Raw genomic sequence first — 15,451 nt, forward strand, 5'->3', positions numbered from 1 at the left:
GAGTATTTGCGCTGTGAAATAGAACAAAATGCATATCTCTATTGGCAAAAACATAATGTGCTCTGTCTTTGAGTGTGAGCCCCCACACACACCACTTCCCCGGTGATTACATCAAGGCATCCAGTGATGCAGATGGTGTTTGATACAGGGATGTCACAAGAGGGAAAAAAGAGCACTGTTTTAATGTTTATTTTCAGAAAGGGTACAAAACATAAAACATTACACATCAGCATATAGGCCTAATTTATATTGCGTTAAAAAACCTATGTAACATGATGAAATTCTACATCAAATAACTGGCTAGCGAATGTAGCTCGGTCACATCCGTACTGAGCTAATTTGTTTAACCAATGTGTCTATGGTATTTGGTACTTCTCTATAGTTTAAATGCTCAGTGTTTCTACAAGATATGTATATAATGTATGCCCAGCCATTACAGGCTTGATCAACACTTAGGATCATCATTTACACCATTTGTGTTAGCTTAGCCAAATAGCATTCCCGCCTTTTATAAGTAATCTATAATACTACTAAGTGGATAACATTTTACCTAATATCAAACCAATTAAAAAATGTAATTCTTCCTAGTGTTCATACTATTATAGTCATAAACCAATCATTTTCTTTTGGCTATCTACGGTACATATGTGTTAGTGTTAACTACATTGTGTACATCAGAAGGTCACAGCATGATACAGTGATATATTTAACACTGATATACTACAAATGATTGAATTCTAAACTTAGTGCATTCGATGAATATATTGCGTACAGAAGAGCATTGGTGTACCTTGTATCTTGAAAGTCTAAATAAAAATACAAGGAGCGGAAAGTGAGTTTTTTAAAAGTAATTACAATTTCAGTGAAACTTAAGTAAAGTCTAAATACACCTTTAAATCTGTGTAAAGTGTTTAAATCTATTTATAGTAACAAAGTACAATTACTCGAGTATTTTCTATTCCTGCCCAAGACAGAAATGAGAAACAATGGTCTGAATTCATATGTAGGCAACACCATTAAACTGAATCTGACAAAGCAACATATAATCATTTCAAGCAAACAATGGTGATATACCAGAAATATATATAATTGTTCATGAGCTAAGATCATTTTTAGGTTGGTGCAGTTCCAGCCCTGTCTGGGTGGATGTCTATACTATTAACTTATTAAATTCCTATAGGAAAGACACACTATAAAGAAAAATTTTCTTATTGAGGAAGACAAACTGAATTCCACACCACAAAAAGGGCTCTGTGTGAAGCACATGTTTTCGAAGGCACAGTGTTCCTTGCACACTGCACAAATTCGATGACTTCTTGACAGCAGTGCTGTCTCACCAGCACAACGGGTTATTACTCAGCAAAACGTATCATGCTGCTTTAGGATGTGGCCCATGACTAAAGAAATGTAGTTCACTTGGTAGTGAGTCTCATTGCTAGTATAATGTGGATTTAAAAACTAGTTTGGAATGTACAGTACTCAATTACTCAATCCATGCCCTTTAAACAATGAAAAAGGCTTAACAAACAAATGAAGATGCTGGTTAACAGTCTTAGAAGACCAATGACCATGGACATGAGTAGAGTTTGCATGTCAAAGCAGCTCCACTGTAGAACCCTAAGTTCAAATTTATAGCTTTGGTGTTATAAGGCGGAGTTGGCTAAATTTGATCACATGCAAAAAATCTTATGTAGTAAATGTAGAAATAACCTAATAATAATGATGTGAGAGCTAATTTAATAATGAACTGCATTTGCATAGCAGAAGAAATGCAAGTAATCTTTTGTATTGTCAGCTCCAGAAAAGAGTGTGGGGGTGAAGTAAGAGGTATCGGTATGGCCATAGTGAGGCAGGAGATAGGACATTAAAACAATTGGATTTAGTGTTTTTTATCTGTAATATATGAACAATATAAATTGTACTCAAACACGTCTCTAAAAATCCTGCAAACACTGCTGAAAGGTACAGTATGTCAGACCTGTAGGAAATGCTAAGTGAATGTTAATCATATGCTTTAGAACATTTAGTTCTGGCTCTGACAATGAAAGCTGGACTCTCAAGAAAAAAGAGTTCTTTAAGAGTGCCTTAGATAGTTAAAGTGTTCTGCTTTAGGCTTTCTTTGTGTTGTACAAAAAGCAGGTATTAACTCCTCAGAAGGACAACCTGAAATTTAGTTGTGTTTTTTTTTTACATAAGCTAGATGTCACAGGTTTAGTGACATTGATACTTTGGTACAAATCACTGGTTTACACAGAAAAGACGTCTAGCTGTTATTCTTCACAGTTATGGAAGAGCATCAGCATGCTATGACATGTTAATGATTGCTACATAGATGTTTAACAATTTTCAGCATAACAGAATTAGGTTCTAGCATTAAAGAGTGGAACTTCTACAGTAATCGGTATCCGGTGTTGTCCTTACGTTCCTCATTTATGTAAGAGCACAATATGAGGAGGGGTGGATAGTGTCACATACAGACAAAGATTTCCTTGTTATTCTTTGTTGTTTTACATTTCTGCTTATTTATAGATTAACTATACTCTTATGGTGATGGTGCTTGAGCTAAATGTCAATGTTGGTCATTCATTTATCCCTTTGTTATGTATATTTTGGTCTTGTCATGTACTCATCCATTTAATCAGGCATTTAATAATTTATTGATTGACTACTCAATCATTTACATGCGAAACAACAATCATTAGACTTGTTATTTATAGTCATTGTTATACTTGTTATATGTCATTTGACTTTAGTTATGCATTCTTAGCCATTGCTCAGTCTCACAGACTCCAACCAGGGATTTTTGGAATGTAAATATATGAATCTGAATATATTCCTGTCGTGCCATGACATTTATATATGACATTTAATTTTGCACGTAATCTAGAGAGCAACATTTTACACATTGTAATTCAGCAATATTTTGTTACACTCATGGGTATTGTTGCACGTGACACACATATACATACACTGAGATGATCTGAGCACAGCTTGTTCGCATGCTGTTCACACACACACACACACTCACTCACACACACGCACAACATGCACTGTAGCCATGCTGAGAGTCAGCAAGTTCAACAGGAACAAGGGTGCAAAATTAACAGCTGGCAGCGTCTTCCATGGTTGACCTACTGCTATGGCCATGAGAAAGCTGCACATACTTTATGTCATTGTAAAGTGACCGCATACACACAGAGGTGGGAAACCATTCGGCAGTAACAGGAGAAACAGCAGCCTGTCTACATAATTCATGCATTCATTACTTTTACCTCAAAGCCATTGGTGTTCTCCCCAGCTATATATATTATATATATATACAGCCATATTGACATGATAGCATCACGCAGTTGCTGCAGATTTCTCGGCTGCACTTCCATGATGCGAATCTCCCGTTCCACCACATCCCAAAGGTGCTCTATTGGAATGAGATCTGGTGACTGTGGATACCATTTGAGTACAGTGAACTCATTGTCATGTTCAAGAAACCAGTCTGAGATGATTCTCAGACTTTATAACATGGCACGTTATCCTGCTGGATGTAGCCATCAGAAGATGGGTACACTGTGGTCATAAAGGGATGGACATGGTCAGCAACAATACTCAGGCAGGCTGTGGCGTTGACACGATGCTCAATTGGTACTAATGGGCCCAAAGTGTGCCAAGAAAATATCCCCCACACCAGTACACCACCACCACCAGCCTGAACCGTTGATACAAGGTAGAATGGATCCATGCTTTCATGTTGTTGACGCCAAATTCTGACCCTACCATCCGAATGTCGCAGCATAAATCGAGACTCATCAGACCAGGCAACATTTTTCCAATCTTCTATTGTCCAATTTTGGTGAGCCTGTGCGAATTGTAGCCTCGGTTTCCTGTTATCTGTCAGGAGTGGCACTTCTGCTGCTTCTGGTCTTCTGCTGCTGAAGCCCATCCGCCTCAAGGTTTGACGTGTTGTCCGTTCAGAGATGCTCTTCTGCATACCTCGGTTGTAACAAGTGGTTATTTGAGTTATTATTACTATTGCCTTTCTATCAGCTCAAACCAGTCTGGCCGTTCTCCTCTGACCTCTGGCATCAACAAGGCATTTGCGCCCACATAACTGCTGCTCACTGGATATTTTCTCTTTTTCGGACCATTCTCTGTAAACCCTAGAGATGGTTGTGTGTGAAAATCCCAATAGATCAGCAGTGTCTGAAATACTCAGACCAGCCCATCTGGCACCAACAACCATGCCACGTTCAAATCACTTAAATCACCTTTCTTTCCCATTCTGACACTCGTCTTGACCATGTCTACTGTACATGCCTAAATGCATTGAGTTGCGGCCATGTGATTGGCTGATTAGAAATTTGCGTTAACGAGCAGTTGGACAGGTGTACCTAAGTGGCCGATGAGTGTATGTGTGTGTGTGTGTGTGTGTGTGTGTGTGTGTGTGTGTGTGTGTGTGTGTGTGTGTGTGTGTGTGTGTGTGTGTGTGTGTGTATGCATGTGTGCATAGGGGGCATGTAATTTACATGAAACATGATAGATACGTAGACAGATACAGTAGCAGTACATAATTAATGACCAAATAGATAAGTAATGCATAAAGAGTAACACGGTCAATATAGAATAAAGTTTAAATTTAAATCCCATTTGAGAAAAATACTTGGTGCTACTCTGCACTGACAGCATTACGTGGCAGAAGAACTCCTGTGTTGCACATGTGTTTGCCTCTGATAACAGAAGGAACACTGATCACTCCTTACACTGACCTTTCTCTCACTTCTTCCTGCCAACTTTCTTTCACTAATCCTCAAACCATATTCTCCCAGCTTAGCATCATCAGCCTACTGATCCAGGATCAGCTCTTCCTCTCCTTCTAATCATATTCACCAGGATATAAAGAGCAAAAACTGCTCCTGCATCAGCCAGCTGACTGTAAGGTGTTTGCATGAACGTAGCACAAGGAGCAGCGACTAGAAAGGATCTGGATTTAAACTGACGGGATAAACTGAACCGCTCAGATGGAACATTTCTGTGTTCATGTGTAGCAGAAGCTAATGCTGTGAGGACTAGGCAACTGTCCAGTGTCCAATGTCCAAAGCTAACGATTGTGAATATATAGCTTTGCACACAAATTGCCAGTAATACAGTAGAATTAGGTAAAAAATACATGATTGGTAAATGTTTTAAGGCTTTATTTTTTAATATTTACAAGACAAGAAAAATACGGTTTGTCATTTTTAAACATTTTACTATTTTTAATCTTAAAATACAAAATTGTAACATCAAACCAGCTGCTTCCCCTCTGTAAGTAATGTAATTACATTAATAAATCCAAAAAGATATCACTATATCCTTGATATGTCAGTAAGGCACATTGTTACATAATTTTTCACAGTATCTATATCACGTCAAATTATAAAGGTGACAGCAAAAAGTTTGAAAAAGTCACAAATTATATGAAAGCACCTTCTAATAATGTTTATATATATATTATTAATTATATATTATTACTTATATCCTTTTATGATTCCATATTAAGAAGGAACCTTTTAACTATCAGTGTGTTTTTGCCATGCCAAGTTTTTGCCATGATCTTTCAGGGCGAGAAGTTCATGGAAGAAAAGTAGATGAGATTCCATGATTGTAAAATTGTGCATTACAGGTAAACATGTAATATATTTATTTATATAATCTATTATTTAACACAGCACATGTTTTACACTGATGGTGGTGTACTGCTGTTGAGGGTAGTTTTGTGTACCGAAGCTGTAATTTTGTGTAATTGTGTAATTGCATTTAATTAGCTTGAGGTAGGTGGACATCTCTGTTTGAGACTGGTTACGTTGCTTATAGCCTGTATGTGTCTGTGTGAACATGTTTTTATATCTGACATGGACAGGCACATGGGACAGGCTTGATTTTGTTACAGTCCCAATGAGAAATACTGATTTGCAGCTTTAAAAGAAAGAAAGAAAGAAAGAAAGAAAGAAAGAAAGAAAGAAAGAAAGAAAGAAAGAAAGAAAGAAAGAAAGAAAGAAAGAAAGAAAGAAAGAAAGAAAGAACTCTGTATCGCTCACCTCTAAATTAGTATTCACTGTGCTCACATGTCTTCCTGGTAAATAACTGCTCCCCCTGTATCATAATGATAAATGGTTCATTCAAACTCACACCAGACTGCTTTACTACATACATCACCACAATGACAGATAACGGGGAATGTGATATCAGTACAATTCTTATAAAGAACATGAATAGCATGACCAATTCTGCGCATACATTTATTTAGTAACGATTAAGAGATCAGTATTTATATGCATTCCAGTTTTGATTATTTCATTATTCAGAGATATTATTTGCGATTAGAACAGAAATGCAATTTACACAGAAAAATGTGGTTGTTGTTGTTGTTGTGTGGGTGTTTTCCTCACTTTAGATCAGTTAGTTTAAATCTTGCAGACATGCACCTTTCATCATTGTGTGTTTTCTTTGTTCTTTACAGGAATGACCTGCCAGGCTCGCAGCTCATACGTGGCCAGTGAGATCAAGTGGGGCTACCGCTTCATGCCCGTGCTCACGCTGGAGGATGGCTTCTATGAGGTCGACTACAACAGCTTCCATGAGATCTACGAGACTAACACACCGAACTGCAGCGCACGCGAGTTGACCGAGATGAGCACACGTTCACGTCTGCCACTCTCCTGGTCCGTGGCAAGCAAACTGAGCCAGCAGGGCCTGCTAGACTCACACAATAATGATGCGGAGCAGGAGAAAGTGAGCAGCGAGACACAAGAGCAGGAACGCAATGGTGACATCGCCAATATGGAGAATGAGTCCAAAGTGTAAAGTGAAACAAGCAGGGCAGGGCAGAGAGTTTGCTTCCTCTCTCTATTTGACAAAAATCACGTCCATTCTCAGACATTGGTCAGACATCCACATCAGAGGAGGGTGATATGACAAAAATATAGCACAATACATGAAGGCATTTGTACAATACACAATATATAACAAGGTATAAAGACTTGCTGGCAAATTGCCAGTAAAGCAGTAGTGCTGCATTTAAAGCCATAATATTTAATAGTGAAAAGAAGGGAAAGAATTTAATTCTTATTAAATATTAACATTTTACAACATAAACAAATAGAACAAATGGCTTACATCTAATCATCTGCTTCCAACTTTGTAGTTGTTATAAAATTATTGACAATATCCACAATCTCAGAATGTGTATTGTGACAGTTAGTCATGCCAATCTCATATCGTCATATTGCACAGACTATATCCTCTCTCTCTCTCTCTCTCTCTCTCGAACTCTCTCTATCGGCCCTGACACACCAAGCTGACTGAAAGCCTACTAAATGACTGTAGTTTTGTAATGTTTTGGCCCTTGTTAGCACAGATCAGTGCCAATTTAACATGTTGTGAGCACGTTAGTTCTCTAACTCACAGAATTATACTCTCAAGTTATTATTCCTTATTTGTCAATGCTAGCTATATTTAAATTACAGACAGACCATATAAACGGTTTCTGAAACTATATACTGGTAAATGTTGTACGATTCTTACAGTAGTATGTTATTTGGCATGCAATTCTTAATATTTCAACTTTTCTCTTTTTTAATACTAATACATAAAACTGCCTTCAAAAAAAAAAAAAGACACAAGGGGAACTTTATTCAGTTTTGGTTGGTGCTAGTGTTTCAAAGTCAGATTGGTGTGTCACTGTGGAGAAGACATCATGCCAGAGAGAAAGCAGTTGCACTGGAGGGGGATGTAAAATCTAATACACAGGTGGTATTGCTTTAGATTTGTGACATGAGCACAATGTGCCACATTAACAAGTAAAACCTTTATTACAGTGCTCTTACATTACAGCACTTTATCTCTTCAGTGATATTAGCAGTCACTCGTGTAAGTCCCTGTTATAGTTCCTTGCATCTTATTTTATTGCAGTCATGCCACACTGAAATGCAAACACTGTCCAATCACAGCTTGTACTGAATTTAGGAGTGTGGTTGACCTCTGAGCACAAATTCCCATTGGTTTTTGCATCCGTATTAAAATCCTTTATAGTTTCTTACATTTTATGTAAGATTTTGTATTAGATCATTAGTACTTACATGTGATAAAACTATCAATATTGCTAAAAAGGTTGCTTAAAAGATGTCAACAAAATTCTTAGACTTAATTTTAGCAAGAAGTAGGATGAAAATTGTTGAAATTGCTGCTTTGTTTGAGGATAGTGACATGCTGATGTTTCCTAATTGGAACTTATTACAGTATAGTATACAGTATGTGTATAGGTAAATTTTTATGTTGTGCATTTAACACGTGTATATTCTTCCAGAGTGTATATTTGCAGCTGATTACGTTATGCAAACCCATAATAGAAAGTGCATGCAGTATGCGGGAATGATGCCGTCCTATAAAGCAGGGCAAGAATTTCCTTAATAAATCGTGTTCCTTTACCATGCTTGTAGTATGTTAAACGTGAATAAAATACTTATCTGAAATATCCAGTAGCCTGCGATATTTCCCTGTTACTTACTAATCCTGGAATAAGAAAAACATAAGAGCAGAGCAGAACAACCATGGATAGCTAAGCAGTACATTTGTGACAGTTTTTGATTCATTAGGTATCCAGATTATTAAAATAGATAACAAATTCCTCTTCTTTGTATGAAGGTACACTACTGCTGCAAGCAAGTCTAAAAATAAAACGTGATCATTCTTGGTCTTGTGAGCAGTAAGTGTTTAGTTATTTTAACAAGTTTATCTTGTATTAGTGACAGATATGAAAAGCTTGATGAGAAGAAAAGAAGAAATAAAGAAAATATAAACAGTAACCCCTAGTGGAAAATGGTGCTTTCAGGTCCTTCCTCGAACCCCACCACAGTCTGTGTGCTGTGATTGGATAGTGGTTGCATTTTAGTGTGGAGCTGCTGCAACTTAGTGATGAAAGCACACCAACACCATCCAACAAGGAATTCTATTCTTTTATTATGTGAAGTCAACATTAAATTCTTGCAGGAGTTTTTTTTTTATTATTATTCTGGTAAGTTGTCCTCTCTTGCCATTCAGTCTGTTTACTGCTTTTCATGTTTCCCCCCGGTCGCTTTTCTATATGGCACGGATTCTTTTCCATGTGTAACGGCCATAATGCACATTCTCTCACAATCACACCCACACACTTTTGCACAAACCCAATCCCCTCGCTTAAGAAATTAAACAATCTCTCTGCCTTTCTGTCATCTCTGCTTTGCTTTGCTGGACACCAGTCTGAGATCAGCTCAGGAAAGAGTCCTAAAAGTCGGGCAGAGCACACAGCCTCCTGCAACCCCTCCGTATCACTTTTCCTCTTCCTTGCTCTCCATATCTCTCGTGCCCCAAAGAGACTCAAGTTGGACAAACTCAGAGGCTTGGGCAAACTGCATGATTTCAAATAATACATTTTCTTTAAAATAAAAAAAACAAAAACATTATTTTCAGATTTTTAATTGAAAGATTAAAAGTTATATATGTATATGAATATATAGATATATTCTAGGGCATTTACATTTGTATTTTTTGTACATATATTTCAATAACTGTTTTGTTTGAGATGAGTGAACATTTGACAGGTAGCTGTTTGATACTATGTTGATTTGGACCAGGTGTGTATATTCTGCCTTTTGGAAGAGGATTTCTTTACCTTCTGGGTTTTCAGAAACATATATGTATATATCTACGCATGTACAAACCTTAACTGTAGTTGATTTACTCTGTATGATGTATATAAACGATGGTAGGTAGTTGTAGGTGAGGCGCAAATGATCTTTTACTGGATGCAAAAGCTTTAGCCTGGAGTGTGCGAGTGATTTCCGAAGGAAGATGTGTTTGGCCCTGACTGTGCATGTCTGCTCTGATATCCCACTAAACCTCAACATTCACCTTCAGCCCCCTTTAGACATCCGTTACTTTCTACAGACTCGTATTACTTCACACCTTTAAACAGAAGGCGTGTGCATGTGTGTGTGTGTGTGTGTGTGTGTGTGTGTGTGTGTGTGTGTGTGTGTGTGTGTGCCTCAGGTAGCCTCAGGTGCTGTGTGAGTGTGTAGCTCCCAGATGACTCATGGTGTGCTGTTTGCACATGCTCTCCCTGAATACTGAGAAACATTTCCTTTTTTAATTGTCAATTATTCATCTGGCAGTCATAAATGAAAACATTTTTCCCCTTAAGGCCCCTCAGGTAAACGTTATCGCTCTTTGATCGACACTCCAAAAGAAAGTATATTTCTATACATTTTACATATTCCTTCACAAACAGCATCGTTTGCTGTACATTTTGGGGATTTGGGCTTTTACCTCAAGCACTGACATTTTAGATCATCTTTTTTTTCATTGAACCTAAATTTTTTTTTCCTGATCATGAGCAACCAAAGAGACCAAGCCCTGTATCACTAAAGCAATCTGAGAATAGAAATGGAAGCTGTTTTTCTTTTTTAACTGGATGTTTTAAAGGATAAAACTGAAATTTGTTACACCTGAAGGGCTTTACATTTTTCTCATAGAAAAAAAATGTAAATCATGTTTAGCAAGAACTTAACACACAGGACAAACATCACTCCTCCAGGACCTTATTATTGATTTCCAGCTCCTTCAAGAAAATAGATTTAGTTGATTATTAAACTTTCAGAAGGTGCATTTGAAATTGGTGGCATAAATAAGTATATTTTCAACTTCATATATTAACCTGCAGCTTGTAATCTGTATAGAATAATAGCATGCCAAGTATACATAAAGATTGAAAGCATTATGACCCGTTTTGAGATGTTGTAAGGCTGTTAGTAAGTTTAGAATCGGAAAGGCAATGTGCACCACTCTCAGTGTACATTATATTTGCTGAAGTGCCCTTTAATCGTGCTCCTCGACGGACTGAGAGACCCCTCTCCTTTTAAGCAAGCCATCCAGAGGGCAAGACAACCTCCCACACACACACACACACACACACACACACACACACACACACACACACACACACACACTCTCTCTCTCTCTCTTACACACACACACACATATTCTTTCTCTCTCTCTCTCTCTCTCTCTCTCTCTCTCACACACACACATTTTCTCTCTCTCTCTCTCTCTCTCTCTCTCTCACACACACACACACACACACACAGACACACACACACACACACACACACACACACACACAGCCCGTGGCTGAGGTTTTATATCTCAGCTTCTCTGCTCATCTTCACATGCACATTGACTCCTGTGTAACTCGATTTTCTAGGGAGAAGTATTGTCAGGAACACTGGACATATTTTACTTTAGTTATTCTTTTTGTTTCTTTTCGATATTGATTTTGAAACTCTTAACTAACAAGCCATACTATGGTACAATAGTCATCTTTAGTGTTTCCAGAAATATTTCATCATGATTTTGCTGTTGATTTCTATAAATACTCATGAAATAAACCATATCCTAATATTCCTTTTGTGTTTGCTAAAGATGGTAGTATCCTGTCTTCATTTCTGTCTTGATTTCTAAGATAAGTGAAAATCCCAGTCTGAATCCACATTAGTACACTTTATTATTATGTACAATGTGTACATAAGGTCAAACTGAACACCATTCTATCTGACTTACTTTTTTTTCTTTAAGCCTTTACATACATGCACAGCAATACAATTAACTTTTTCTCTATGCCAGCTACTATCAAACTATTAAAATAACTGAAATAAGAAATTAGTAAATGTAAAATATAGTAAATGAATATATAGTCATTTAAATTAAGGAACTAATACATTAACATTATGCATTTTACAAATGCATTATTTTATATTTATTATAAGCTTAACTGACACCTGAAGTCATTTGAAGCTAACTCGAGTGTTTACATTAAACTATGAGAAATGCTGTTTATAATATAAAAAAAGATGAAAGTTCTGAGGGTAGAACTTTTAACAGATCAATACAATTCTGCCTAGAGCACCTAATGTTTTAATTTGGATAATCTTAAAGGAAAAAGTGACAATATTATTATTAAAACAACTGAAGGAGTAAACGTCTTAAAAAACCCTAATTAGTCATGTTGCAAATATCCACAGACTCTTTTTAATTCTTAAAAGAACAGGAACAAATGCTGAGGTAATTAATGACAGATAAACATCAAATGTCTTATGTTTGAAACTAAAAAAAAAAGTAAGTTTCAGGACTAGAACACAGTCCCTATTTGTGATATGATTTTGAATCAATTAGGCATTATTTACATGATTATGAAATGTCTGTAAAAGAAGTTATGGTCGTACATGTCAATTGTCCTCAATGTGGATTATTTTCCTCTAAAAACATGTACAAAAAAGACTTTTATTCCTTTTAGACCACAGCAATTTGATTTCCTTACTTGCTTGATCTGGTCTGATCTTCATGGGTTTCCACACAGCTGTAATCATACACTCCACCAGTAGAGCAGTGTGTTGGGAGAAGGTTTCTGCACCCATCTAAATACACACTCCACTACAGTGTTAATACCTCCATTCATTAGCTCTCGGACACTTTAACAGGGGAGAGCTTATTTTAATTAGGCCTGGGGCATAGATTTGGAATACTCTCACACGGTAATTAGAATGAACTGCATAATTATGCAACTACATCATCCGTATGAGATGCTTTGAAGTATATATGTATGAAAATTGCACTAAACCCATCCTTAACAATGAATTAGTACTCAACAGTTTTCTTTATACTCAGATAGAGGCTTCACAGAACTATTTAACACTATTTTGTGGTTCAATATTGAGCTATTTTTGCATCAGGTATTATTAGAAACATCCAGATATTGTGCTGTTTTCATTCCAAAACAAGGAAGCAGACTATTACCTGTTTATTTCCTATATCTGTAAAGTCAAGTGAATTAATAATGAGTTCAATAAAATGATAATTACTATTTAAAATTGAACTGCCCTTACGGGTCATTTGGCATATAAATGTGTGGCAATGAGAGTGTCTCTTTTCAGAGGGTTGTCCAGGCACAACTATTAATGGTAGCCAAGAACCTTTTAGTATCCAATGACCCCTTAAGATATTTTCCCCCACCTGTTTAATGCTGGACGACTTGCATTGAAGGAAATGGGGATTATGTAGGAAAAGTAGATACTTTTGTAAAACCTACTTACCATGCAGTGCAATATAAGACATTAAAGATTGAAATACTTTATCTGTATCATTTATAATTGCACAAATTTGCATCTGAACAAATACAGGCAGTTTGAGGTGAATGAACTTTAGGCAAGACATTGTAAAAAGGAAAGAAATGAGCTCCATTGTCATATGTGTTCATAACATATTATAAAACTGGTTAACAAAACAAACCTATTGAGAAACATTTACCATTTTATTCCCTAAATGCACATGGTGGAAATTAAGTGAGGCATACTGTCCTGACACACTGTGTTAGAGATGGTGCAGCTAACTTGCAAATACATAAATAAACTTAGAATTAAGAAAATAATAATAAGTACAAAAAGAGTTAATAGTACGTTTCCTTTAGATAACAATTTATTTGTATAGTGCTTTTAACAATTCACATTGTCTCAAAGCTGCTTTACACAAGAAACAGAAAAATAAGAATAAAAATTAATTAATTAATTAATTAATTAATTAAAAGTTTAAAAATATGTTACTAAATATCTCTATCCCTAATGAGCAAGCTGGAGATGATGGTGGCAAGTAAAAGCTCCCTGAGATTATATGAGAAAGAAACCTTGAGACTAAACAGGCTCAGAAGGAAACCCATCCTCATTTGGGTGACACTGGACAGTAAATAATGTAAATGTAAATAATGTAATTTCTAGTTTATATTTGTGCAACCGAGAGCTCCTGAGGAACTAATGGGTCATTGCAAACTATGAGTTCACCACAGACTGAACACTAATATACTAAAATAAAATGGTGAAATCTTTTTGAGGGATTTCTAATGCACCTCCAAAATGTCTTGGCTCTTTGTGCTAACCTATAACTTTTAAACATTTTAAAAACAGTTTGCTTAACACTTTCAAGTGCTGGATTATTTTCCCTTTTTTATACTCATTGCACTTTGCTGTCAGCTTTTTGACAATTTCATAGGAAATCACTTAACAATAAATTCTAATTACATTTCTATAGGATACATCTCTGAATCCCCAGAACATATATGGCAACAGGTTTCACACAGCCAGAGGCAAACCAACAGCGCTGCTCCTTGCAAATCTTTCACACCAGTGATAAAGAGAAAGCTTCAGCACCAAGGACAGCGCCCATAAGAGCGGCTGCAGGGCGGCGTTGGAGCAGTGCCAGCAGACCAATCAGAGCGGCCAGGGTTTGCCACAGTCTCCTGCCTACACAGAAAGTGCCGACATAGGTGAGACTCCCCCACCCACTAATCCCTCCTCTACTGTGTTTCACCAGGTTTTGCAGGAAGGGGCGATCAGTAAGGATGGTGTTCAACGGTGTACACACACAAGCAGACCAGTGGCTCCCGGCTGCAGACTTCCTGATAAAGAACGGCCTGCTGTACTACCACATCGACCAACGGCAGCAGCAGCCAGAGGCCTTCACACCTTATCTCTCTAACCGTGATTGAGGTCCCGTTAGAGTGCGTGGGCATGAATCTCGTCAGGCCACTGCCAAAGTCAGCCCGGGGCCATGAGTACCTTGTGATCGTAGGTCATGCACCTAACAGCCTTAGGTGGTCCTACTTCAGAAGGCCACCTCCCACAACATTGCAGAAAGACATACTCACCAACCAAAATACACTTTTTTCCATCGTGTCTCATGTCGGATGTATGATGTATGTTGCATGTAAAACATCTAAAGACATCCGTCTACCATCCCCAGATGGATGGTTTAGTTGAGCGATTTAACTCCAAAGGTTTTCCAAGAGGACACTGTGCCAGTTGGTAGATAAAGAGAGGAGCATGGAACCTTCTCCTACCCTATGTCCTCTTTGCCATCCGAGAGGAGTGGATCCCAGGTGTCCAAAGGTTTCACCCATGTTGAGCTTTTGTTTGGATGGCGTCCCTCGAGGCTAGCTGAATGTGACCCAGCCTGAAAAGAGCAAAGGTGTCCCTTCTGGTCAGTCATAGAATATGTCAAATAAGTTCAGCAGCAGATTGCTAAATTTACCAAGAGCACCTGTTGTGTCTACTCTCGCTGCCTGTACCACAGATCCCACAGAGCGTACTTTGACAGGCAGGAATTTCACCTTGGTCATGGACCAATGTGGTGACAGGTTCCACACAGCCACCAACAAACCAACAGCATGTGCTCCTTGTACATCTTTCTTGACTGTGCTGAAGAAAATACACCACTTCAACACCAAGGACAGTGCCCTTTAGTGCCGGTGCGCTGCCTTCATTTCCACCATGACAGCTGCTTGCACTGGTTTCACCCACCCAACTGTCCTGTGTGTGTCTGTGCTCGCCACTACAGCTCA

The 15,451-nt window shown here is 37.7% G+C and overlaps 1 protein-coding gene across 1 annotated transcript in view; it reads left to right on the forward strand.

Annotated features, from left to right (window-relative positions):
* The window catches only part of kcnj6 (potassium inwardly rectifying channel subfamily J member 6), a 53,167-nt gene extending 42,141 nt beyond the window's left edge, over positions 1-11,026 (forward strand). The window contains exon 3 of the mRNA XM_027148731.2: positions 6,494-11,026. Within this exon, the coding sequence (XP_027004532.2) occupies positions 6,494-6,837 (344 nt within the window). The 3' untranslated portion in view covers positions 6,838-11,026. The remainder of the gene's footprint in view (positions 1-6,493) is intronic.
* The last annotated feature ends 4,425 nt before the right edge of the window (positions 11,027-15,451 follow it).

Source organism: Tachysurus fulvidraco, chromosome 20 (genome assembly GCF_022655615.1).
Source record: "Tachysurus fulvidraco isolate hzauxx_2018 chromosome 20, HZAU_PFXX_2.0, whole genome shotgun sequence".
NCBI classification, from domain to species: Eukaryota; Metazoa; Chordata; class Actinopteri; order Siluriformes; family Bagridae; genus Tachysurus; species Tachysurus fulvidraco.